Raw genomic sequence first — 23,061 nt, 5'->3', positions numbered from 1 at the left:
GGGAAGGCTGCTCTGCCCTCATCCAAAATGGCCGCTGGCGCAGCCCGTCCTCCCTGAGGCGGGTGGCGCGCCGGCACGCCCCAGCAGCCGCTCTGCCCGGGCTCTGCGGGGCCACCCTTTTCAGAGCGCGGCCGTCGGGTGTGCTGCCGCGCCCCGCAGGTACCGGCGGGGGGGTTGAGGGGGCGGCGGGGGGGCTCAGCCAGCGGGCAGATGCGGCGGGGGCCGCGGCGCACCGTCCCTCGGGGAGCCGCCGGCTGCCGCTTCTCAGCCCCGCGGGTGGGGCCGGGGCCGGGCCCGGAGCTGCTGCCCCCCGGGCCGCCCCAGCTGAGGGTCTCTGGTGCTGCCCACGCGTGGGGGAAGGAAGACCGGGGTCTGGTGCGGCCTCGGCAGCGCGCTGCGGGCCCTGCCCGGGGCTGGGCCCTCGGGGGTGGGCGGCCGCGGGGGGCGGCAGGTGCGGGGCCGGGAGCCGGGGGGCGGCCGGGGGCGCGGGGCTGGCGCGGCCCCTCTTTGTAGCGAAGGCTTCGGGTTGCTTGTTCGCTCGTGTGCTGCCCGGCCTCCCTTAGGAGCCGCGGGGACGTACATCGGTGTTTACTTTTGGTGCTGAAGATCAGTTTGATGTCGAACCTGGTGAATGCAAGCAAAACTAGCCCCCCCCAAGTACCTCTTTCTCACTTACCGTGAAGTTGTTGCTGTAGTAAAAGTTCTGTGTTCAGGTAAAGACATGCTTATGGCTTACAAAATGTAATTTTAAGAAGCTGCTTTGATGCTTTCTGTCCCCAGAGGCACCAGTCCTGCAAGCAGCCGCCCCTGTGGGAGGTGTTGCTGTTGACTTTGAGCATCCAGCGCTGCATTTGCAGAACGGGCCCTCGCTGCGTGCCACCGCACACGCGTGGGGTGCTGGACCGCACACGTGTGGGTTGCTGAGGTTCGTGTTAACGGGTGTAGCTGGTTCGCCTGTCGGCAACCTTTTAAGTAGGGTGTGGTGGTTGTGAAGTATGGCCAGATTTCTGCAGTGAACTTTATGTATTTGATAACTTTTTTGTTGTTGTTTTTTTTTAGGTTGCAGACAGAAGATGGCTTTGTAGGTGCAGAGATATTTTCCGATATATTGAGAGCGACTCACAGGAGCCAGTTGAAAATTAAAATTTGATGTGTGACATCCGGAGGAAATGAGCTGTGTCTTATGCGTAAGTGGTTTTGTCTCTTTCATCTTCAGATTCTCTCAAATGTGTTGCTAAGAGATTAAAGTCGAAGTCATATGTGCTCTTTGTTTAACTGAAAAAAACTTGGCTAAATCTTCTTTATTAAACGGGGAAAAAAATCCCCTGGAGCTTTGTATCTAAACTAGCCAGTTGGTGCAGAATTGCAGGAGTGTCATGGAGTGTCTAAAACCAGAAAGATGAATAAAGCGCTAAAACTCGCTTGCTTTTCTTCCGTAAGAACCTGGATGTGCTTGGGCCTGCTCTCTAAAGTGCTTTTCATGGTTATTCAGAAATCTGTTGAATGTTGGCATTCTTCTGGAAACCTGTTATCATGGGCAGCTAACAACAGCTCAGTGCCAGTCTCCTGCCAACTGGTTCTGTAGGCAGAAGAGTCAGCTATTTAATGATTAAAGGACCAAGTCAACAGAAGCAGGTGGCATTCATTGTCTTTGGCAGTAAACAAGCTGGTTTAGTGCTCCCGCAGTCCTCAGAATGCTTCACAGAGATTGAGCTGCATCACACCAAGAAAAGTAGACAGCCTTTTTAGAAATCCCTTTTGAGGAAGTCTGCTTAAAACCCACTATCTTAAGTGGTATGAAGGTCGTAACAGAAAAACGGGCAAAATAAAAGTTTGTGGTTAAGGCCAATATATAACCTGCTAACTTTATGACACAAAGCCTAGCATGTGCTTTCATTTCCTGTTTACTTTTACTGGATTATGATCTTCATCATAATAACAAGCATCTCTACTGATTTGCTTAAGGGAAGCAGTAAGCAGCCTGTCCTTTCTCTAGTGACAATCCTGAACAGATCAGCTGGGTCCTCATATGCCTCTTGCATCTCATGCAAATCAGTCTTTATGCTTGCCATGACAGTATTGGGATAAGATTGGGTTTTGCGCTGGAGGTCACAGTTATGCCAGAATTCAAACAATTTTGTGCTGCAAAAAAGTATAAACTTTCTGCAAATGCTGCATGGGATTGCCCCGTTCTTACTGGTTTTAATTAATTCCTGTAATTTTAATCTGTACTGTTACTTTCTGTCTAGGCTGAAGGCATGGTCTTGTTGAGGAGAAACAAATATACTTCTTGTTGGAAACTCCTGGGTTTATTCTTGCTTTTGGTTTGAAATATGGGGAATGCTGTATATGGCATGATGTGACACTGGCACAGCTAGGCTGAGGCTGTAACCCTTGCTGGTCTGTCATGAGGGATGAGAGACCCAGCGTCTGTTGTGGAAGGCTGCCTTGTCCTGCCCATCGTGGCAGCCTTTGCAGTTGGCAGAAAAATGGTTGTCAAAGAACTTCCCATTGTTCTTGCTGTTTTATTTCTTTGAAGCGCTGCGTGAATCGGCAAAACCACTGTTCCAGGTTCTTGTTCTTCACATTTTCTTCTGGAATCTGGTTGTGATAGAAAGGAGGAGACTTTTACCCCCAAAATGAGAAGTTTCTTGAAGAGTTCAGGTTCCTGTTGTTGTGCAAGTCTCCACATGACAGTTGTTCTTTGCAGTTGTTTTTAGGTGTGCACGTTGCTGCTGTTGTGAGAAAAAAGACTAGGTTCTTACCCTGGACGTTTTTTATAGTCTGGATTAAGACTTGATAAGCCTTGAAAAATGCTGGGAAGGTAGAGTGTTGGAATTGACAATGATTTTAGTTTCTTAATTTTTAAATTATTTTTTTATTTTTTTTGTCCAGTGAGGTTTCATGAGTCAGACTGGGCTGTTGGGAGTTTCTTCTGAAGATGTACATGTTAGTTGAAAACCGCACGAGTTCCCATCTTCATCTGAAGAGGTCACCTGGCATCCGATCCTGGTCTCTCTTTGTTGGTAAGATCATAATATATGTCAGTTTCAGAACTTGCTTTAAGGGAAAGGGGTCACAGAATAAATTCCTAAAAGAGCATCTAACAAGAGATGCCTGGCTTTCAGGCATTTTTCTTTTGAGAAGAGGAATCATTGTGCTTTGAACTTCTGCTATACAGTAGTGACTGAATGAGTCTGAAATCTACTCTTCAGCATGGTAGTTCCACTGTCAGACATAGTATTTTAGTCTGTCATCTGCAGAACGTCAGAGGCTCACAGGCAGAATTTTAAGAGAGTCCTGAAACATCAGGAAAATAAAGTTCTATTATATGCCATGTAGCAATATAAATGTGAAGCTTCTAAAGGGGATGCATACTTAATGTTGAAAAACATCTGCATTTTCAGAAATGGAAAATTCTGCAGTGTAGCGATGCTGGGGTTAGATCTTGTGTGTGGTTGACAGTGAACTGTTAATGGCCCTGTGTGTATGAAATAGGAAGTCATATAGGATGTTCTGAAAGGCATCCGTTTTTAAACAGTATTGAATATACAGAAAAAAAATGCAGTGGCACTTCTTAGGATTACACTGAGAGAGCTGGCAGGGAAGACGTGGCATACCCTGGCTTTGCAGCTGAGTAGATCCCATTGCAGTAATGCTACAGCATTGCCATTGCTTTCAGTGGTGTTGTCTTGTCAAACTCTCATTGAGGCAAGATCTTTGCAGTTGCAGCAGCCCTCTGGGGCAATAGGGGCTCTGCTGCCGCTTCCTTGTCAGGAGTTGCCAGCTCCTTTCTCCCATTGACACAACTTTATTGCAGAAGTTTTCTTTCCACCGAGCACTTAGAGGGGAAAATAGCCATTGTCGTGCTTATGGCAGCATGCTCAAAATTGTGCTGTGCTCAAGAGGAAGTGTAGTGTAATGGTTAGACTGAGAGTCCCCCAGAAGTTCTGTTCCCGATTCTGTCACAACCTTTTTTATTTCTGACCTCAGCCCCAGTGCTTGTAGTGTCTTTGCAGAATGGGAGGTTTTTAAAACTTAGTCCAGAGAAAAAAATAACTGACTCTTTATTCATATAATGATCAATGTCACAATCACATTTGTCCCTTCTTTGAAAAGTGATGAACTTATGAATGTTCGTATGTTTTTAATCAGGGAATTTTAGATGGTTTGAGCTGCTTGTTTGTCTTAATTCTCTCCCTTCTCATCCTAGGAATAGCCTCCATAGGTTTGGCTGCTGCTTATTATAGTGCAGGTAATGGCCTATCTTTCTTATATTTTTTTTTTTTTTGGTGTAGAATTTTTTATTTCCTGTTGATCTGTGTTTCATGCTGATGACTTCTCTCTGCAGCTCCTGTCTGGCCTTAAAAAGGTAGTATATGGTGTGAATATTAAAATGCAATAATTGCCTGTGTGTGACTTATTGTGCTTTATTGCTCTATTTCTTACTCAGCCTCCCTTTCCATTTGCAAGTGCATTTTTAATAGTGATATTTAGTACTCTGTGGCACTTTGTACTTTTAGTGTGTATTATAAATGTGATTAGCTGGTCCTCACAGCTCTCATGGGAAGACATATAATGATTGTTTGCCACCATAATGAAATGATTGCCTTGCCTTTGATGGAAGTGCTCTGTTTCTCTGGAAACTGTTAAATCATCACTAGCAGAGATTACTCATAAAAACACCTCTAGAGAACAGACAGCTCCTGCTGCTTCCTGCCCCCCCCTGCAATAGAGCAGATGGCACCAAATGCCAGGTATCCTTCCATCTGTGGAATTAATCCTGCAGGCTGTCCTGTCATTCTCTTGCTGTATCTTGTTAACGTCAAATGTTAAAACTTAATAGTGTGGAGGAATATGCTACCCATATAATCAATATCTTTTTATTTAAAGAGCAAAGTCCAGTGAAAGCTGCTTGAGAAACCAGCTAAATCAGCCTCTTTTTCTTAAGACGCCGCAACAAAGTTTTCTGAAACAATACTGAGCACAGTTCTACTCTGCCTTTAGTAAAAGCCTGAGTAAGCAAATTGCTTAGGCTGCTCTATGTAAACATTTCCAGGACATAAAATGCAAATGTTTGTTTGTCAAGAGGGCCGACTGCTTCCTTTTATGAAGAAACATGTTTGCTTCGGTGAATTTCCATTGTCCCTTACCCTTGTCTTCTGCAGCACAAATATTTGGTGGCTGACAGCAGGCTGAGAGTTCTGTGGATGCCTTTTAAGATGCCTTTGCTTTTAGAGAAGGATGTGTAGTGATGTTACAACCTTCCCAATGATATATATGCTTATAATTCTGCATGGTTTGGAACCCAGTGTAGATGGAGTTTTAGAAAAATGTGAAGAGTTTTTGTATTTTTACCCTGGGAGAGAGCTGTAAAATAGCTTGCATTACAACTAAAGGCAAAAATGTCGCATCAGAGAAACCTTTTTTCCTTTTGTTGCCTTTAAAGGGAGCATGTTGCTTTTAAAATTAACTGTTTGAATACCAAAGAAGGAATAACACCCCCTGAATTTGTGCATTTTTTGCATTGTTCAGACAGCTTGGCATGGAAGCTCTTCTATATGGCTGGGTGTTTCTTTGTGGCAGCACAGAATCTGGAGCAGTGGGAGGTAAGATGCTGAACTCAGGAAATGAGGTCGTGCGAGTTTAGAAAGAGTTGGCAGGTGCTGATTCCAGCAGCCCTGTGCACTTGCTCAGTCCAAACAGACAAGTTATGCTTTTGATTTTGAAGGAACTCTTTCAGGTTGCTGTACAAGGACTAGAATTAGGGCAATAATTCTTTCACTACGCAAGCATGAGAACACGAAGCTAAACATAGAGTGTTGTTTGTTTTGTTGTTTTTTTAAGTGTTGTTTTTGTTGTTTAAGGAGACCTGCCCCAAACTGTTTTGTGGCCTTTTCTTCCTCTTAAATAAAAGAGGGATAAAGAATAGCACTTTCATCTGCTACAACATGATTTTGTACTTAACTGTTCTAGCTAGTTGCAGAACAACCATTAAACAGGGTAGCTGTAACCTTCCAGGCTACTCAGCCAAGTTCCAGTGAGAAAAGCAGTGGTGTTTGTGAGGCTGGCTGTTAATCGTGTGGATGTTGATTTGTTCAGAGTTGGACTGAGAGCAGTAACCCATTATATAGGCTTGTCACCTTACTGACCTGAGTTGTTATTAGAATAAGCAACCCACACATGTGAGGTATCCTCTTCTCATCAATTGTCAGCAATATCTTAAATCTAGTGTAAGCCTGGCCCATCCAGCACAACACTGGAGTGTTGGTGGTTAGTGACTGTGTTAGTGAAAAGTGTAACTAGAACTTACGCTCACTGGATGTGTGTACCGTAGGCCAAATGCATACATAAAAAAGGAAAATTACAGGGGCTCCAAGTTAACATCCAAATTTGATTCCATTTTTTACTACATGTGGAATGTGGCAAGAGGGGCAACGAAACCCGCTTTAACTTCCTTCTAGAAGTAACACAGGAGATACGGTAAAGTCTCTGTTAAAGCCAACAACAAGGTTGCAATTTTCACAGTCTAATAGTAGAAGAATGTCTCTAAAATAGCTATGTATTTTTCTGTGTTACCAAGATTATTTACCTATATAACTATTTTTATTTTACTTTGAAACATAGCTACTGATGTATAATCTGATGATCTTAATAAAATCTTGATTTTTTTTTTAATTTTTCAATTTTATAGGAAGCTGTATTTGATAAGAACAAGGGAACAGTCTGCCTAAAAACATTCAATCTTTACAAAAAAATACTGACCTTCTCAAAAGGAGGCAATGAACAAGGTGAGAAAGCAGTATCTGTGGTAGCAAGTGTGGTAAGCAAACAGAAGGAATGCGTACATGCCCACTTGATAAGCTTCTGTAGAGTTCTGTACTCAAATTAGTCATGTCTGTTTCCAGGTCTGCTTTGTTCCCAAGCAGCAGATGTAATAATCTGCCTCTCTGCACCCAAATGCTTTTTCAGGTCAGGGTGCTGAATGCATCCTGTTAGTTATTTTAATCCAGAGTAACTAGGCCTAACATTGATTTCCATAATAGTCTTGGCCCTTCCTTTGGGATGTTAATGTGCGGGTTTGTATTTCCCTTGGCCAGCCTGCTTTGCAGGTGGGATTGTTAGAAAAACTTTTTGGATTCGGCAGATGATATTTCTGTAATCTAATCTGGTTTCAGTAGCAGGCGAATCTTTAGATATCATGTGCAAGCAGGCATGTTATATCCTGCAAATACATAATATGCATTTAAAACAGCATATTCAGTAGGCACAGCTTAATGCAGTATCTCGTTTCTTTCAAGCTTCTTGTCAGCAATGGAAGTTGAAATATATAGTATGTGACGAGTCACTGAGACAGGAGCTCCATTGCAAACTGAAGTAGGATCCTCTTTAGTGTCAGATTTTTTATTCCACTACTAGTCTAAATCGGAACTGACTCTCAATATGCTTAGGAAACTGACAACATTTGGAATGCCCCTAACCTGAATTGTTTTTTAAACATAATTTTAGAGATAGAAGATAAGAGATATGGAGAGAAGGATGTTTAGTGTTAACTGAGAGGTTATTTGGTAATACCTGTTTCAAGTAGCATCAATGTGGGGATGCGGAGATCAGCAGATGCTCTGAACAGTTCAGTCGTTCAGTATTCAAACACCCATTTGCCTACTCTGTACAGAAGAATCTTTAGAGCTGTCATTAAAGTCAGTGGGAAACATAAGTAATAAACTAATGGTCCCCAGTTCCTGGGAGGCAGTATGCCTTGTTTATTAGGGTTTATACCAGCTAATACGTGCTGTAGTCACTCCTCGTTTGTTCCGCCCAAATAGTTCAGCAATTGTTAGCTGCTGCAGCACTGCTCCGGTTGCACAGATCCGAGTGACAGCGCTCAAGAGTAGAGTCCCGGTCCTGCTAGTCGCTAGGGGCAGTGCTCAGAGTTTGCAGAAATGCTAATAGACTACTTTGTTTTCCGCATCTGTTTACAGTAGTGGCTCTACTGAATGAGATCCGAGATGTGAATGTGGAAGAGGAGACTGTTCGATATTTTGGGAAGGGTTACCTGGTTGTGCTACGGTTTGTCACTGGATTTTCACACCCACTGACTCAGAGCGCAGTGCTGGGCTGTAGAAGGTGCAGTGTGGACTTTTTTTCAATTAGAATGTGTAAGGTGGGAAATACCGATCACTTGGCTCAGTAATTGCCAACTATTGAGGCTCCTCTTAGCTCCATTTTCATACTTGCTGATATGACCTTGTGTTAGCCAGTTTAACTTCTTTTAAACCCCGTGATGCTTCAAGTTGCAGACATTTGAGTAACTCCCATCGGGAGACTGATCATATTTAGATATCCAAGATCCCTTTAATGCTGCATGTCTGCTGTAGTTGCCTTCACCAGCTCAGCTGTGCAGTGGCAGAGGGAATTAATTCTGTTTTGCAGCCATCCAGTGTATTTATCAGTTAACAGAGGATTTATTTTAAGCATTGATAATAAGGACTCTTGCAGCAGGGACTGTGGGAAAAGGATTGATTTGTTCTGATGTGGAAGTAAGGGCTTGATATTCCTTCACAAGTGGGGTGCTGTCAGTCATGCTCTGTGCCATATGTGGAGCAGACCTTTCAAGCAGTTATTGTCAAGAATTAGTGTGCCTGTTCTTGTCAACACCATGGTTTCACTAACTCTCACATTGTTTCTTCTTTTCCACAGCGATGTGGAAGCAGTTGCCAAACTCATTACTAGTTTTCTGGAACTGGACAGAGTAGAGAGCCAACAAGATTTCTCTCAGAGCAGTGAAACAGAGGCTAGTGACGCAGATGAACCACAGGATAAATACTAATAGTCGTCATGAGCTGAAGAAAGCAGAGGCTTTCAGACATCTGGAAAATACACTGATTGTTCTTCAGAAAAAGAAATCCCTCACAATCGTGGCCTGAGCATTTCTCTACGATGTGCATTTACTATGGAAGGAATCTGTCTTGAGGCACCTTTATAGTGCTAAACTGCTTCAAGACCCGTGCCCCCAGTAGTGCCTTTGTAGAGTTGTATTTGCTCCTTTGCCTTAGTTCCTGCATGTGGGCACTGCTGGCTTTTGAACTTTGTCAGCTCATCAGACTTGTCTAGGAACAGTTATTTATTAATGAATTGGTTTGAAATAATTTTGTGCTTTCCCATTTATGGAGATACAGATGTAAACTTTCACTTACTGCAAACATCTGCTGCAGGTACAGTATATGAAATGAAGAGCTGAATTTGTAACACATAACACAACGCTTTGAGGTTTGTCTTGAAATCTTATAAGTGACTGAATATATCGCTGAATTGGTTTTAAGCAGCTTAATATATACAATTAGGTGATGCAGAATAGTAGCACTTTTATATTCTCTACTACTGACTTTCCTTTAGGTACCAGTGGAAACTAAAGTTTGAGTGACTGTCTTGGAATTGCAAACATCAGGCTGATAAACTTGTTACAGTGTCTTACTTCTCTTGGACTTGCCAAGAGCCATAAATAGTAAACAAAAATGATGATGTTGATTCAGCATCTTTGGGATGTTCTACCTTAATCCTTCCTGCTTAACTTCTGGTCACAGGCTACCCTAAGACAGAATAACCTTTTTCTAGACCTCAACATTTACTATTTTAACTGTGTATTTAGAAAGGAAGAAAAGCACGTCTGTTACTTTAGGTAGGGAAAAGACTGATGTGAAACAATGTGGTAGCCTACACTTGCTTAGTATTTCCTCACTTGAAATGATACCGAAGTGCTAAATAATAACTTTTTTTTTATAAGATAGCTGGGATAGATCCAATGTTTGACTTGTACCCGTGTTTTACTCCAGGGGTGTAGTGTCTTTTGTTCTGACCAGTGGTTTCACAAATAGTTAAAATATGAATTTTCCAAGGTATTTTTTGACGTAAAAGCTACCTCTGTTAGGCAACATGTTCTGTCTAGAACTAAAACTTCATTTTGCCTATATCAACAGATCAGTATGAGGAAAAGGTTGTAAAGAGCTGAAAATTCCTTCAGCATGCTAAAACTGCTTGTATTAAAGTTCACTAGGTTTTATTTAGTATTGTATGGTCTTAAGATCTGAATTAGAAGTAACTGTGTAAATATTTTCTAGGAGATCTGAACAGGGTACCAGGTAACTGTGTCTGCTTTCATACTTGGCCAGCAGCAAATGTCTTCTGGCAGCAGTTTCTTCTGGTCCTAAACGAACCTGTGTTCTTGTTTTGAAGCTCTCTACCTCTACAGAAGAGAAAGCTATGAGAAGATTTCAGCAGAAGCTATGTCCTGTTCTGTGTTCCAGCTATATTTGAAACTAAGCACATGCATTTCTGACCAAAGAACAGGTTGTACCAAAATTTTACTTGCAGCCGTTTAGACCTAGTATGTGAGCTGTGAGACAAAGATACTCTTACTGTCAGTTTGAAAGGGTAATCAGACTGCAACAGGGAGACAGCTGTTGCTGCAGCTTGACTGCAGCACAGAAATGGCTCTGTTTCTATTCAATAGGAAAAAGGAACTTGTAATCGCATCAGGTATCAGAGCAGACCTCTGCCAGGAGACATGCTTGTGGAGTGCTCTGATTTGGTGGGCTAATCATGTGGCTTACAGTCTCTACCCCACATCACTGGAATTGGGATCCTGCTAGGTACAAATGTGGGAAAACGAGATTGCAGGCAATTAGCTAAATTTGCCTTTATTCTGAAGCACAGCTGTAAGCTAAGAATAATCATCAAACCTGTTAAAAAAAAATTGCAGGGTGTAAAGCTTTGGGAGAGGTCTTCATTTAAATTGACTGTAACATATCCCCAGGTGACGCTTACTTTAGAGAGAGGAGAATGAGATTAGGAATTTGGAGAACTTCCCCCCCCTTCAATGTAAAATGAGGATGTCGAGTGTTCTAAGGACTTCCATTAAGAAATACAGAAAAAACTAGAGTATTTAGTGGTATAACATAAGCAAAAGGGTGCAACCTGCAGAATAACTGCTGCTTTGTAGCAAGGATATTCAGAGGGAGTACATGGTATGGATATACATTGCACTTACGTTCCGAGCCCACAGAATCTGACTGTGGATGAAATGGAGAAAACTACCTGCATTCAACCTTAGCTGTGTTAGGTTTCTTTTGTATTTCCATGAGAACTAACGTTCCGTGGAAGATACAAACCACGCTGTGGTTTTGCAGCTAAAAATCCACTTTAGACAGGTGTGTCTATTGATCTAACCCTACACAGCGTCATGTACCCTGCTTCTGCTGAGCTCTCTTGTGCATCTAGCTTGCTGTGCATCCTTGATGTTAGGAATGTATATACTTACGGACTATGCAATGGCATTATACAGAGTAAAACAGTGTAAGGAAAACTCGGAATCCCTGGAAAGGGGAATGACCATATAACATAGCTTGACACACATTCTGCGTGACACGTGGCGTTTTGAGTTGATGTCCAATGATCATCTCCTTAAAGGTGTTCTTAAGTGTTCGCTCCCACCTCAGGACCTACTGATGGTCGGCAGGAGAGGGATGGCTGCTGGCACGCACTGTGTGTCTGGGAGGAAGGTTTTGCCTCCTCAGCCTCTCACTTGGGACAGCTGGTGTAATCCCCTCCTGTGCCATTTCCATTGCATTTGGCGGCTCTGTCGCCATACGAATTAGCACAGTTTCAAATGGGAACCCGAGTTCTGTAGGCTGAGCTAACGTGAAGGGGGATGGGGTAAATCCTTCAAAAGCCCTGTGCCGGGCACTGCTGGCTGGTACGCGTGGCTGGGTCCTTACTGCGGTACCTGCTGCGCGGGTGGGGATGCCTGCGCTTGGCAGCTGGGTGCTGTACTCGAGTGAGTGTGGCAGGCTGATGTGTGCGTTTCTCTTGATCCAAGTCCTGAGTTTCCCATGTTAAAAATTTGTCTTTTGTAGTTGGAGGACGTAGCCAGATTTTCACAGCTGTATGCATGGAAAATGTACGTGCATGACACTGGCAGTGTCCGGGCTCCCCAGCGGTGCGATGCAGTTTGAAGGAACTGCTCAGAACAGCAGGGGTGACCCTGGGACAGGTTCTGGTTCCCCCCCTTCCCGCTAGTCCTCTCCGAGCCTCTTCTCTTGCCACTTTCCACCATTTTCCTGAAGGCTTTTTTGGATGGTTTCCCTCACTTGGGCCTAGGAAATGAAAAGGCCCAGCAAACACAGCCTTCCGTGTGCCTGATGTGAAGTGGCTGGTACTAAAAGGAATGATGTGAAAGACTAGTTCTGGTTAGGAAATTAGATACTCCTGGAAGAGTATTACAGGTGATGGCTTTGTTCTTTTTGCATCTCAGGCCATCTAGTAACTTGAGCCTGGACTGCTGTAGTTTGTATGACTTACAAAAATGATTTTTGGTAATTTTGATATGCAAACCTGCATAACAGACCTTCGGTTAGATCTAGCGCCCTGCCCTGTAAAACCAACGCCTTCTTATGATGTCCCTCAATACACAGGTGTGCTCAGTGCCGTGGGGCAGATGTGTCAGCAGCACGTTTGAAGTTACGTGCACATGTGCGGTTGGGTGGGATCACGGCTGTAGCTGCCGTGCTGAACAAAAGCTGGACTGCATGTTGTACCAAGGGAGAAAGTTGCGTTATCTAAGCTATAATCTAATATTCTGGTATTTCACAAAATGAGTTATTCAGTAACTAGGATCAACTGTGCAGGAGTCAAAGAAAATCAGAGTATTTATGCTATATAGCCGAGATCTGACTCTTGTGTTGTATTTATGAAGTTACACGGATACCAAAAACTGAGCTGGCTTACATAGTAAATAGAGTGCTAGTTCTGACACTGTAGTAGATTGCAGATAGGCAAAAATACTTCTGGAAAATGTTTAGAAATTGCTTTTCTGCTTTAAAACTGTGAGTAGAATTTCAGCAAGGCCTTGTTTATTGTCTTTTTTTTTTTTTTTTACAAACGTCCATTGATAAAATTAACTTTGATAACTTGCTTTGTGTCACTGTTGTCTTTTATATTGTTTTTCATTAAAATATTAATGGATAAATGACTACTTGGCACAGATCTGTGGAAGGAGTTAACGGGGGGGGGGGGGGGGAAGGACAGAGTAGAGGAAGCCTAAATAGCTAGCGCATTCCTGACCCTGCTTTCACTCCTGTGCAGCAGTCTAGCTTTCCATTTCAAAGAAGCTGATACAGCCAACTCTCCACAGGTGAATGCATTTGCATTTCCTCCCTTTAAATCAAACCAACATGCCACATGCAAAAAAACCTCACCAAAAACAAACAGCAAATTTCCACAAACATTTTGAGTATCAAAGGATTTATTATAGTAATATAAATTAAGACTTGTTTAGTTCAAGGTATGTGACTTTTGTAACTAAGATGTATATATATCAATAGATAAAAATCTGCATGTGGACCTAACTCCTGTAGCTCTTACTAAGTTAAAGATTTGTCTTATGCTGCAGTTCTTGTGCCTCCTGTATCTAAAGCCGTACTCTTTATAATAGGCTTTTGCAAGAAAACTTCAATACCTTTGCTTCCAAAAGAAGACTTTCAAGAAAGCAATAAATGAAGCAAACAAGTAAGGAATACTTTGAATATTGATGGTAGTGTACTTAACTATCAGATTTCTGAATTGTTTTCCACTGTGGTGATGACCTTAATGCTCTAGTTGAGCCCACAAGATACATTGCTATACATTATTAAAAGTTCAGCATGAAAGCAGCATAAACCAGCATTTCCCCTCAGTCAGTGGGCTCCAGGGATGCTTCACGTTGGGATGAAGCTGCAGTCTCGGGTTTTACATCGCTAAGCAGGTGCCTTAAAGTGACTGGGATGGTCTTTCTCTGTGGGGGTGAAACCACACTTGGCTTAGACAATGCTTTGGTACAAAGTGCATTAAGGCAGTTTTCCCACAAGGTCCAAGTGTCACCTTCACTCTTGAGTACAACCTCCTTTTCGCGAGCTCCCCTTGCTCTGTACTGTGGTGGTACGTGTCCTCCTTCATGTATCTGCTGTAACCTCGTCAGCATCTAGGCAGCAGTTCCTTGCTCAGACTTCTGCAAAAAGCTGGATGTCAGTTTCCTGGCCTCAAGCTCATCAAAGCTGGATTTAAGACTGATGGGTTTATGTATTTGAAAGACCAAAAAAAAAAAAAAAAAATCCAACCCAGTATCTGGAACAAATCAACCGCTGTACGCTGTGGAAGGACTTGTCATGATTCAATGGGAAGACACGTTTCTCAATGCAGCTGAAAGGTGAGGGAGTCACAGTACAGAAGAGAAGGACCTAAAGCGTGTTTAACGTATTCTGTATCTTTTTACAGAAATTACAAAGGGAGGACATGTTGACTACCGACTAGAGTAGGACTTGTAGAACCTCCTCCAGGTCGTTGTTACGTGAGGAAGTCTCTTACTACAAATGCTGAATTTGGAAGAAAATGGGTTTTTCTCCTGCCTTGTAACGCAGCTGAGTGCTGACTCACTCCTGCACTGTGTTACGCAAGGGGAGCAACTCTGGCTGACAGGGCAGGTGATTTAAGGCTCACTAATGTGTTAAGACAAGAAAATTAAAATCTAGTTGAAGCCTTTTACACCCACAAATTCCTTTATGCCTTCAGGTCACTTTCACTTAACCACAGCTCGTGCTTCGCCTCACGATGACAAGCTCCAGCTATATGACTGGTTGCCAATTTATATCATGGGAAAACATGGCTGGTAGAAAGACAGACTAATTGAAATGCCCCTAATTTTGTGCTTTTATTGCTTTATCTAAATCATCCACCACTTGCTGCAGCTTCTGTAGGCTGGGGTGGACGTTCTCCTCCATCCACTCCTCTATAGTACACCTGTGGAAAACTTGCTCCATGGCTGCTTGGAGGTCTTGCACCACAGCGTTCCACTTGGAGAGAAGACTGAGTAGAAATCAGAAGGAAGAAACAGTCACATTTGCAGGGAAGCTCTGCCCCAGGGGAGGGCGAGCTCCCTGGGCCTTTTAGAGGGAGCACAGTCCTTAAAATGACTTTACAGGAAAAGAAGCATCTATTACATGAGCTCAAAGGACTTGATTTTGTGCAGATGGGAAAAGGCTGATGCTGTTCGTGTTTAAGTACCATTAACCTTAGCACTTTCCTTACACAGTGACTCTTAAAGCACTGAAATGTGAGCTCATAGAAACACGATACACGTTTTAAGCGTAACTGAAACCCACTGTGAGACTTGTTGGGAACTGAATTCTAGTTTTTATCAGGGAGAGCGGATGCAGTTGGATATTCACACCTCCCCACAGCAAACCCTGTGTAAATTAGCCATTAGCCATGAACTGGTATCACGTCTAGGACAAGTTCTGAAAAGCACACAGTGCCAGGGAGCAGGGAAAGGGGCTGGTTTTATTCCAAGCCCTGCCTGGAAGCTGTCCCATGGGGAGCTCCTAGGCTGAGGCTAACGCCTGCTGTCAGATGCAGCAGGTCAGCACAGCAGCAGCTCCATACACAAGGCAGAGCTTGTCAGAGACTGATTTTGTACCTGCATACAAAGAATTTGTTCAACAGAAGGTGGACAAAGATAAACATGTTCTTCTGTTTAAAACCACATTAGGAATACTTCATATTGTTTGATTTCCAGTGATGCTCATGAAATAATTATAGAAAGAGGCAAGTACTCAGAAGTGTATGTACTTGAGGGCCCCAAATATGACACTTTCATCCCCCTATCATGCAAAATAAGTGGTGTTACCTCACTGCATCTGGCTGAAAGTGATGCATTATTATGGGATGAATAATATTCCTTTTCCTGTGGTAGGGGCTGAACCAGCCTGTGACGTACCTGAAAATGGACGTTAGTGTGAGCAGCTCATGAAACAGCAGTGACACAGGTGTTTGTGGGCTGCCAGGGAGGTGACAGGGCTCTAGCTGAACTGCTGCACAAGCAGAGGTAACGCTTAAAGAGTAGGTAAATTTAAATCTACATATCTTTGGAACTAGCTTGTACAAGACTGTTCCTGGCAGATGAGAATACCTGATTATCTGTTGCAATTTAAGTTGCATTTCAAGCTCCTTTCTTTGTAACCACACCATTAAAAAAATTCATTGTAACTTTAAATAACAGCAAGATTTAATTTGGGAAGTAACTAGATTCTTGAAATAAGGTGGCACACAGTATTTAGGAATTCTGCTGAAATACTTTAAATTTACGTCTAAATGTTATGTTCTGCTCAGGTGTCTCTATAGAGGGACGTGATGCCTGAGATGCAGAGCTTGATGTTTACATCCCTTTGCTGGAGTTACGCCCCATTGTGAGGTGACACAGCTCCAACACTCCTGCACGCAGCCAGAGAATCGACATAAGCCTTATTACCTGTTCCTTTCAAGAAGATCATCCACTGATGACTTGAGGTAGAAACTAACTTGTGTCACAAGTGTAAGGACATTGCTCCCAGGAAAGGTCCCCAGACTTGTGCTGTCCAAAAAAGGATCCGTTAGTTTCTGAACTTACCACGCAATGAGAAGCATCTGAATCCTGCAGCTGGAATTTTACCTCATGAAAGTATCAGTTTCCAGGTTGGACATTCCCAGGAGCTTTTCCACGTTTTCTTTAATCTTTTCAGAATAGCCACCTGGCAGAAGACAGTAGAAGTAAGTAAAAAGAGCCTAAATAACCAAAATGTTCATAAAAGAGAGTTTTTCTGGAGTACTCTGCATTGGCTTAGTAGCTCTCCCTGGGTGAAGATTCTTTAAAAGGTAAAATGGGAAATAGAACAAGGAAAAACCTCAGGGTGGGAGGAGTACACGGTCTCGCACACAGCTGTCTCGTGCTAGGTGAAGCACTTTCTAGCTACGAGCTTTCCATTCAGGGTGCCGAGTATTTTTATTGCTTTGGTTAAAAACCAAGTAGGTTGTGGGAGTTTTATTTGGAAAATAAATGCAAAAAGACAAAAATAAAAATTCTGCTGGCAACTGCCTGTAAAGAAACCAGGAACTACAGGAAGTATTTTACCAGACAGTGGACATCCTACATCAGTTTTAAGAAAATTGATTAGTTAAAACAACTTTTGCATGCAAACAGGTTCTAAACTAAATCAGTCACATTCATATACCAGTGGCGTTTCAAAAGCAATCCAGCTTCTTACATTTTTGAAGAAATTTGCGACCATTTGCAGACTAGAACATAATAAATGATTAGTATGCTATGGCTATTTTTAAATACTTAGGCCAAGAGGCTTCTCTGCTCCCATACTGCAAACACACAGTATGTGTAATTTATTGCTTGTAATTCAGACCACGATCAGTCAGTCAAACCACCTCAAAATATATAATACACCTGTGCCAATCTCAGGGCAAGGTCACTTCACTCTTGCGCTAGGCATAAGCTGAGAGAGAATAAAGTTGTCATTGTACCGTTCTTTAGTGCCTGCAGACACACAGCCAACGATGGAATCGCCACAGGGAGAAGCTCGCACAAAACAGAGAAGTGATCATACCTAAATAAGAAAACATTCATTAATTAGACATTTTACTGTTCAAACATACTAAACAAGTGGGAAATTTTAGTATTTCAATCACTAATGTCCAAAGAGCTTTGGAAACATCAGTTTCTGTCTTGGAGAAGGGACCTTCTGTCTCTGGAACACTAAGTATTCCCGTTATACTCCTAAGAACGGCTACAAATGAACTTGCTTTCTCAAGCCAAATTTGGGTCAGAAATTGGAACTCAGCTCTCTGGTATTCCTGCCGACCTCCTGACTTGCATAAAAACCTTTTACTCCTCCATTACATTAACAAGTTCTTCTCTGCTATGCAACTTCATTCTATGTGGGTTCACATCAGACGTGCCGATATACGCCATGCGTTAACTGTGCTGTCTATAAGCAGTTCAAGGTGGCACCAAGGACATTCAAGCCTTCAAACCCAATCTGCTGGTGGTGGTGTCTGCCAAAACAATTGCTCCTGCTCATCAGTGCTGGAGCAGTGGACTGGAACTCTGAAATCCACCATTCGCAGTCAGTGGGTGAGGCCCAGCAGTAACCAACAGGAGGGGCTGCAGGGTTGCAAAGTTCCCTTGTAAATCCCCAGCCTCTTCGTACCTCCTAGGGGAGTTTTGGGGTGGAAGTTTCCTTCCATGTGATCCCTGGAACCACACGAAAGGATGTTCCTTACCTTTGCCAGCCGGTCAGCGCGATACCTTCAAGGACATCAGCAGGGCTACTGCCTGCCACTTTCAGCCACTGAAGATGGTTTTTCAAGTGGTGCCCGATAAGCGTTAGAGACTGATTCACTCCCGTAGCTCCTTTAAAAGCACTAGCAAACCACACCTTGGAGAAGCCGCACCTACGGTACTTCTCTATGAGATGTACTGCAATAAGACACAAAAGAACACTTATAGGACAAGTTTTTCTCCATTTTCAGCCTTGACCGTAATGCTCCAATTAAGAGGAAGCCAGGTCCAGTTACAACAGGCTGCTGAGTCCTGCCAAGTTCTGAGCATCGACAAGGACGGGAGATCTGACAACCCCTCCGAGCAGCCCGCTTTGGTGACTGCCTTCCTGTTCTCACGTGCCCAGTTACTAGACTCCATTCCCTTGAACTGCTAAACTGCTTCAGTGCCAAGAACCATGGGCATGCAACGAGCATGCACGATACCTGACAACTGATTCTTCTTTCAACAAAGCAGTATTTGTATGCATGTTAGATGCCTGCGTGGAGCCTTTAGGAGATTATCCTTCGATTTCTATAGATGTATGAAGCCTTGAAGCTTCTTTTGCAGAGCTGTTCAATACAGAGCTATCTGCTCCCACTGGTTTTAATGCAAGGAGAGCTAATTTAATGGTGCTTGTGAGAAACCTCTCAATGTCCCATCAGTGATTCCTCAACCTTGTTGAAAAGAATTGAACAGCAGAAAATTCAAGTCCTTCACAGGAGAAACATGAATAGAAAAAGAAAATAAGTAATAGCAGCTATTACGTGAAGTCAAACAAGGGCTATACTTATGCTACTAAAACAATAAAAAACAAAAATGGATTTTTTTGGTGTCCAGCTTTGTTTTGATCACACTGTTTTGGCTTGGCTATGTTTTTTAACAGGTAGCAGGCCTCTGCTGCTACGCAGCTCAGCAGAGAAGTACAAACCTTTGTCCTCCACGTCGAGGTCTGCTGTGTAGTCCCAGATCATTGGCTGCACAAGCTGTGGGACCCCAGACTCTGAAAGGAAAAGAATTCTAAGTAATGGAAAACAGCCAGTTAAAAGTGAGAACTAAGTAGATAGTATGGTGCAGTAGCATGTGACTAGTTAGTTCTAACTAACACTGCATAACTCCTTAACTATGGCTTGTGTCCAGAATTCTTCATTTGCAGTTGAAGTGATCCTGGGCATTTTCAGCTGGGCTGTGACTTTTGAGCACGTGGGTCCCCATGCCAGGGGCCACTAAGTCCTTAGACATCTTGAAACCAAAAATAGGGATCAGCAGTGACAATTCATCGGAGATCCCATCCATCCCGAGCCCATCTCATTCTTAGTCCCTTGCACCTATTGGTACACCTGCTTGGTTGAACTGTCAGTGATGCAAACTGCACATGCAAGATTTCAGCTAAACTCAAAGGAAATATTCACCCTTTAAGTCAGAGATTCTCTGAGCTGTGTTTGCACGGAATTTAGCTTTTCAAGATGCCTTTAAAGTACAAATAAGATACAAGTTTAGCTTCAAATCCCTTTATAATCAACTCCCTGACTAGTGTTAAACATGAGCAACTGACCCCTAGAGAAGCTGTAGTAAATTGTACAGAAATTCAGTATTTTAATTGCATCCCATTTTAATTTGTTTTGTCTGTCATTGCCTGTAGCAGTAGAGTGCACTTAGATAGATGCTGTGCTGCTCTTGTGGAAACTGCATGGGTCCCAACTGCATTTTTTTGGATGATTTCCCACTATAAAAGCCATGAACAGGTCAGTCACTGCTGGAGGAGCTGCACAACCCTTTACAGTATCGTCCAAATCTGTTCAGAGCAGATGGGCGAGGTGGCTCTGAAAGTGCTGGAACTCTCTCTATGCTAGGACTATTCAAATTTTAGCAGTGGTTTCCCATTTTTCAACAAACAAGACTCATGATGTCCAGGTCTCGGAGCTACCCCACAATTCTGTATCAGAGTTCCTCATGATGTGCACTATGATCACATATATTGTCAAAGATGCTCACAGGGTTGCCACTTCTCCGTGTGAGTCTGCACCGCTGGAACCAGGTGCTGCACAGAGTGGCACATTACACAGAGCATTAGCAGGTAGTGAGAGGCACAGAAATTTTGACCGAGACGAAAAATGCTAAGAGATTTTTGGGTTTTTTCTCAACGTCTAAAGAAAGTAGAATTGATGGCAACCACTACATGATGAGTGTTTTGTTTGTCACTGTGTATTACCAGATGGGAAACTGAATTGTACGTGTCGAGACTTGCCCACAGTCCCACAGAAAGTCTGTGGCATAGCCAAGGACTGAGCATCTCTGCTCTCTAGTCTAACGGATCACATCTCAAGTATTCTCAGATTTTTTGTTTTCATTATTTTCAGCTGGTTGCGTAAACTTTTTTGTATGCTACAAAGTATGACTCACCCCATCATTGGTCACACACCTGCCAATGTCTCCTCACTTATCCCTCTGAGCATATCATCCCACACGATAGGCGTCACAGCGGGGTAAGATGAGGCCACACAACTTGCTACTGCTTTTATATGGGATAAGCACAGCTTCTCTGGAGTGTTGTTGCGTTGCTGCAGCCACTGCTTTGACTCCTCTCCTTCGCCAAGGTAGTAGACCTGGAATGCCAGGCAAGTAATCTTGACTTCTTGTACAGAAATAGGGGGGAGGAGGTTGACACAGGATCATGAAATCATACAATATTCAAAACCTATCGCATAGATGTGACAGGCTCAATGGACATATTTAAAAGCACCTCTCAGAGCTGAAGACACTGCAAGCACTTCTATCTCTGCAGGAGACTGTGGCCATGACTAAATGCATCACGTAAGGGAATCTTCCTACAGAAACCAAAATATTTAAAGAATAATTAATGTGTGCTGCATTTGTCTTTGGAAGGTTTGTCCTTGGAAGCAGCTCTGGCCAGTTTTACTCAGTTCAAGTGAAGCAGCCCATACAGTCCTGAATTAGAGAGAACGAGGTTCCCAGCTTAGGGAAGGAGATCATCTATACATGAATCTAGAAGTGACCTGGGGACACGTCCAAGAGTGGCCCCAGCACAGCTGGTCCTGTGCAGAGAGTGGATTTGGGCCAGCTGGGTTGCATATGCGTTTAAACTCGTTGCTGTTTTAGAAAGAATTTTATCTAAAACTATTCTGCAAAAATAGTATTTTGCTTTATAAAAGCCTGCAGCTCCCTATCTAACTTTCCCAACACAACAGGTTACAAAATGCTAAACTAATATCAGTACAGTTAAGGCGATTCTTGCTGAGTTAGCTTTAAAAAACTGCTTTCAACACTTTTGGTATTGCACTCAGATCCATAGAAATGACATCCTGTGCTACTGGGATCGTTTATTGTCAAAACGACTTTTCTCCACTGGCTTGAGTTGATGTTTTTTGTCCCCAAAATCCTACCCAAACGTGGCCTGGGCAGCACTGAAATGCAGAAGCCTCAGCCCTTACCATCATTACAAGAGAACAATTCCTGGCTCAGGAGAAGTCCCACCTCATCACATCCGATGTGAAACCACTTTAAGTCTTCGTGCAGTGCCATGACCTGGTCAATCATGGCTTTGACCAGCGCCCGCGACTCCTCCTTGTGTGGGTTGAGCGCGTTGGGGAAGACCTTCACCTCCCGGAGATGAGCAAACTCCTTGTGCTTCAGCACAAACTGCAAGAGAAAGGAGAGGGAAAGGAGAGCTTGGGGAACTGCTGTGGAATGAGGGGGACAGCAGCCTCCGCCGGCGTCACCAGGGCTCTGCTCAGAGCTGTCCCGCTGAACCCCAGGCTCTGGCTCTGCCAGCACAGGGGACAGCGCGTGGCCTCTCCCCGGGGCTGGCACAGGCAGGAGGGGCACGGCTGCTGCTCCACGCTGCCGTGGGGGTGTCTGGCTGCTGCGGGGGTCTCCGGCCAAAGCACCTCACAGGGCGAAAGAAAGGCAGCACTCAGCACAGCATCACCGCGGTGCCCGGAGCGGAGCGTGCAGCTGAAGGCAGCTGGACAACCCGAGCACCGGAGCCGGCGATTCCCCGCCAGAGCCCCCCGCCCGCCATCCCCGTGCACCCAGCCCAGCACTCCCAGGCCTCGAAGGCGTGACGCCGCCCGCCGCTCACCTCCATGTGCCCGAAGGCCTGCACCAGCGGCACCACCTCCAGCCCCTGCGCCCGCGCCTGGCTCAGCACCGCCCGCACCTCCCCGGGGCTGCAGGGGACAGTGACAGTCAGGGCTGGGCCAGCAGTGCAACCCCCCTCCCTCCCCCCCCCCCCGGTACCTGTAGCGGTGCGGGGCGCGCAGCCCCCCTCCCCCCCCCCGGTACCTGTAGTGGTGCGGGGCGCGCAGCGGCGCCAGCGGCCCCGCGTAGGGGAACGTGTCCTCATACTCCAGCAGCAGCCCGGTGGCGCCCAGGGCGCGCAGCAGCGGCAGCACCTGAGGGGCGACGAGCGGGTAGGGCCGGGGGAGGTCGGGCCGGGGGAGGCCCAGGAGAGGCCGGCCCAGAGAGGGGCCGGGGGAGGCTGGGGGAAGGCCGGGGCGGGGGAGACCAGGCAGCCCCCGCCGCCCCCCTTGCCTTACCTCCGCCAGGTAGGAGGCGCGGGGCGGGGCGCCCTTCAGGTCCAGGTGCACCAGCCGCCGCCGCAGCCCGCCCGCCGCCATGCCCGCCGCATGCCGCCGCTCCGGCCTTGATTGCTCCGGGCTGCGCGCTCGAGGCTGGCCGCGGCACCCCCTGTCCGCATCGATTGCTTCGGCCTGCCTCCGCTGTATCCGGGCTTAAAGCGCTTAGCCATGTCCCTCCACCCTGGTTCCAGCCTTTCGGTGCTGCTCGGCCGCCGCCTCCCTCCCTCGGTGAGGACCCCCCTCCCTCTCCCCCTCTCTCTCTCTCCCTCTGTAATGGATTTCTCCTGT

General features: G+C 44.7%; 2 protein-coding genes across 3 annotated transcripts; one reads left to right on the top strand and one right to left on the bottom strand.

Moving 5' to 3' along the window:
• On the top strand, positions 1-12,969 carry LOC102045994 (cytochrome b-245 chaperone 1). Of its 2 annotated transcripts, none has more exons than XM_055722537.1 (8): positions 1-159; positions 1,060-1,187; positions 2,896-3,026; positions 4,214-4,255; positions 5,536-5,609; positions 6,695-6,791; positions 7,986-8,127; positions 8,701-12,969. In XM_055722537.1, exons 3-8 carry the CDS (start codon positions 2,942-2,944, stop codon positions 8,828-8,830), a joined length of 570 nt encoding a protein of 189 aa, XP_055578512.1. In that variant the 5' UTR covers positions 1-159; positions 1,060-1,187; positions 2,896-2,941; the 3' UTR covers positions 8,831-12,969. The 2 variants fall into 2 exon arrangements, with proteins under 2 accessions (XP_055578512.1, XP_055578506.1); XM_055722531.1 differs by having other exon boundaries at positions 5-159; positions 7,983-8,127.
• On the bottom strand, positions 12,821-22,925 carry HEXD (hexosaminidase D). Its single transcript, XM_055722498.1, has 12 exons — positions 22,732-22,925; positions 22,478-22,587; positions 22,275-22,362; positions 21,668-21,832; positions 20,595-20,778; positions 19,104-19,175; positions 18,136-18,331; positions 17,377-17,459; positions 16,517-16,595; positions 16,337-16,438; positions 15,716-15,805; positions 12,821-14,895 (listed from the first exon to the last, which is right to left on the bottom strand). Exons 1-12 carry the CDS (start codon positions 22,810-22,812, stop codon positions 14,727-14,729), a joined length of 1,419 nt encoding a protein of 472 aa, XP_055578473.1. The 5' UTR covers positions 22,813-22,925; the 3' UTR covers positions 12,821-14,726.
• Positions 22,926-23,061: the final 136 nt, after the last annotated feature.

The sequence above is a fragment of the Falco cherrug genome, chromosome 1, assembly GCF_023634085.1.
Source record: "Falco cherrug isolate bFalChe1 chromosome 1, bFalChe1.pri, whole genome shotgun sequence".
In the NCBI taxonomy this organism is placed as follows: domain Eukaryota; kingdom Metazoa; phylum Chordata; class Aves; order Falconiformes; family Falconidae; genus Falco; species Falco cherrug.
This window is presented reverse-complemented; position numbering and strand designations above follow the sequence as displayed.

What these genes read in the sequence shown, in the direction of transcription:
- LOC102045994 (XM_055722531.1), top strand. Translation starts at nt 2,942, where the DNA reads ATGTACATGTTAGTTGAAAACCGCACGAGTTCCCATCTTCATCTGAAG. An exon ending in AGAATCTGGAGCAGTGGGAG is followed by an intron (nt 5,610 to 6,694) that starts GTAAGATGCTGA and finishes TCAATTTTATAG; the next exon opens with GAAGCTGTATTTGATAAGAA. An exon ending in AAAAGGAGGCAATGAACAAG is followed by an intron (nt 6,792 to 7,982) that starts GTGAGAAAGCAG and finishes ATCTGTTTACAG; the next exon opens with TAGTGGCTCTACTGAATGAG.
- HEXD (XM_055722498.1), bottom strand. Translation starts at nt 22,812, where the DNA reads ATGGCGGCGGGCGGGCTGCGGCGGCGGCTGGTGCACCTGGACCTGAAG. An exon ending in TTCACATCGGATGTGATGAG is followed by an intron (nt 20,779 to 21,667) that starts GTGGGACTTCTC and finishes CTGGCATTCCAG; the next exon opens with GTCTACTACCTTGGCGAAGG. An exon ending in GAAACTGATACTTTCATGAG is followed by an intron (nt 16,439 to 16,516) that starts GTAAAATTCCAG and finishes TTTTTTGGACAG; the next exon opens with CACAAGTCTGGGGACCTTTC.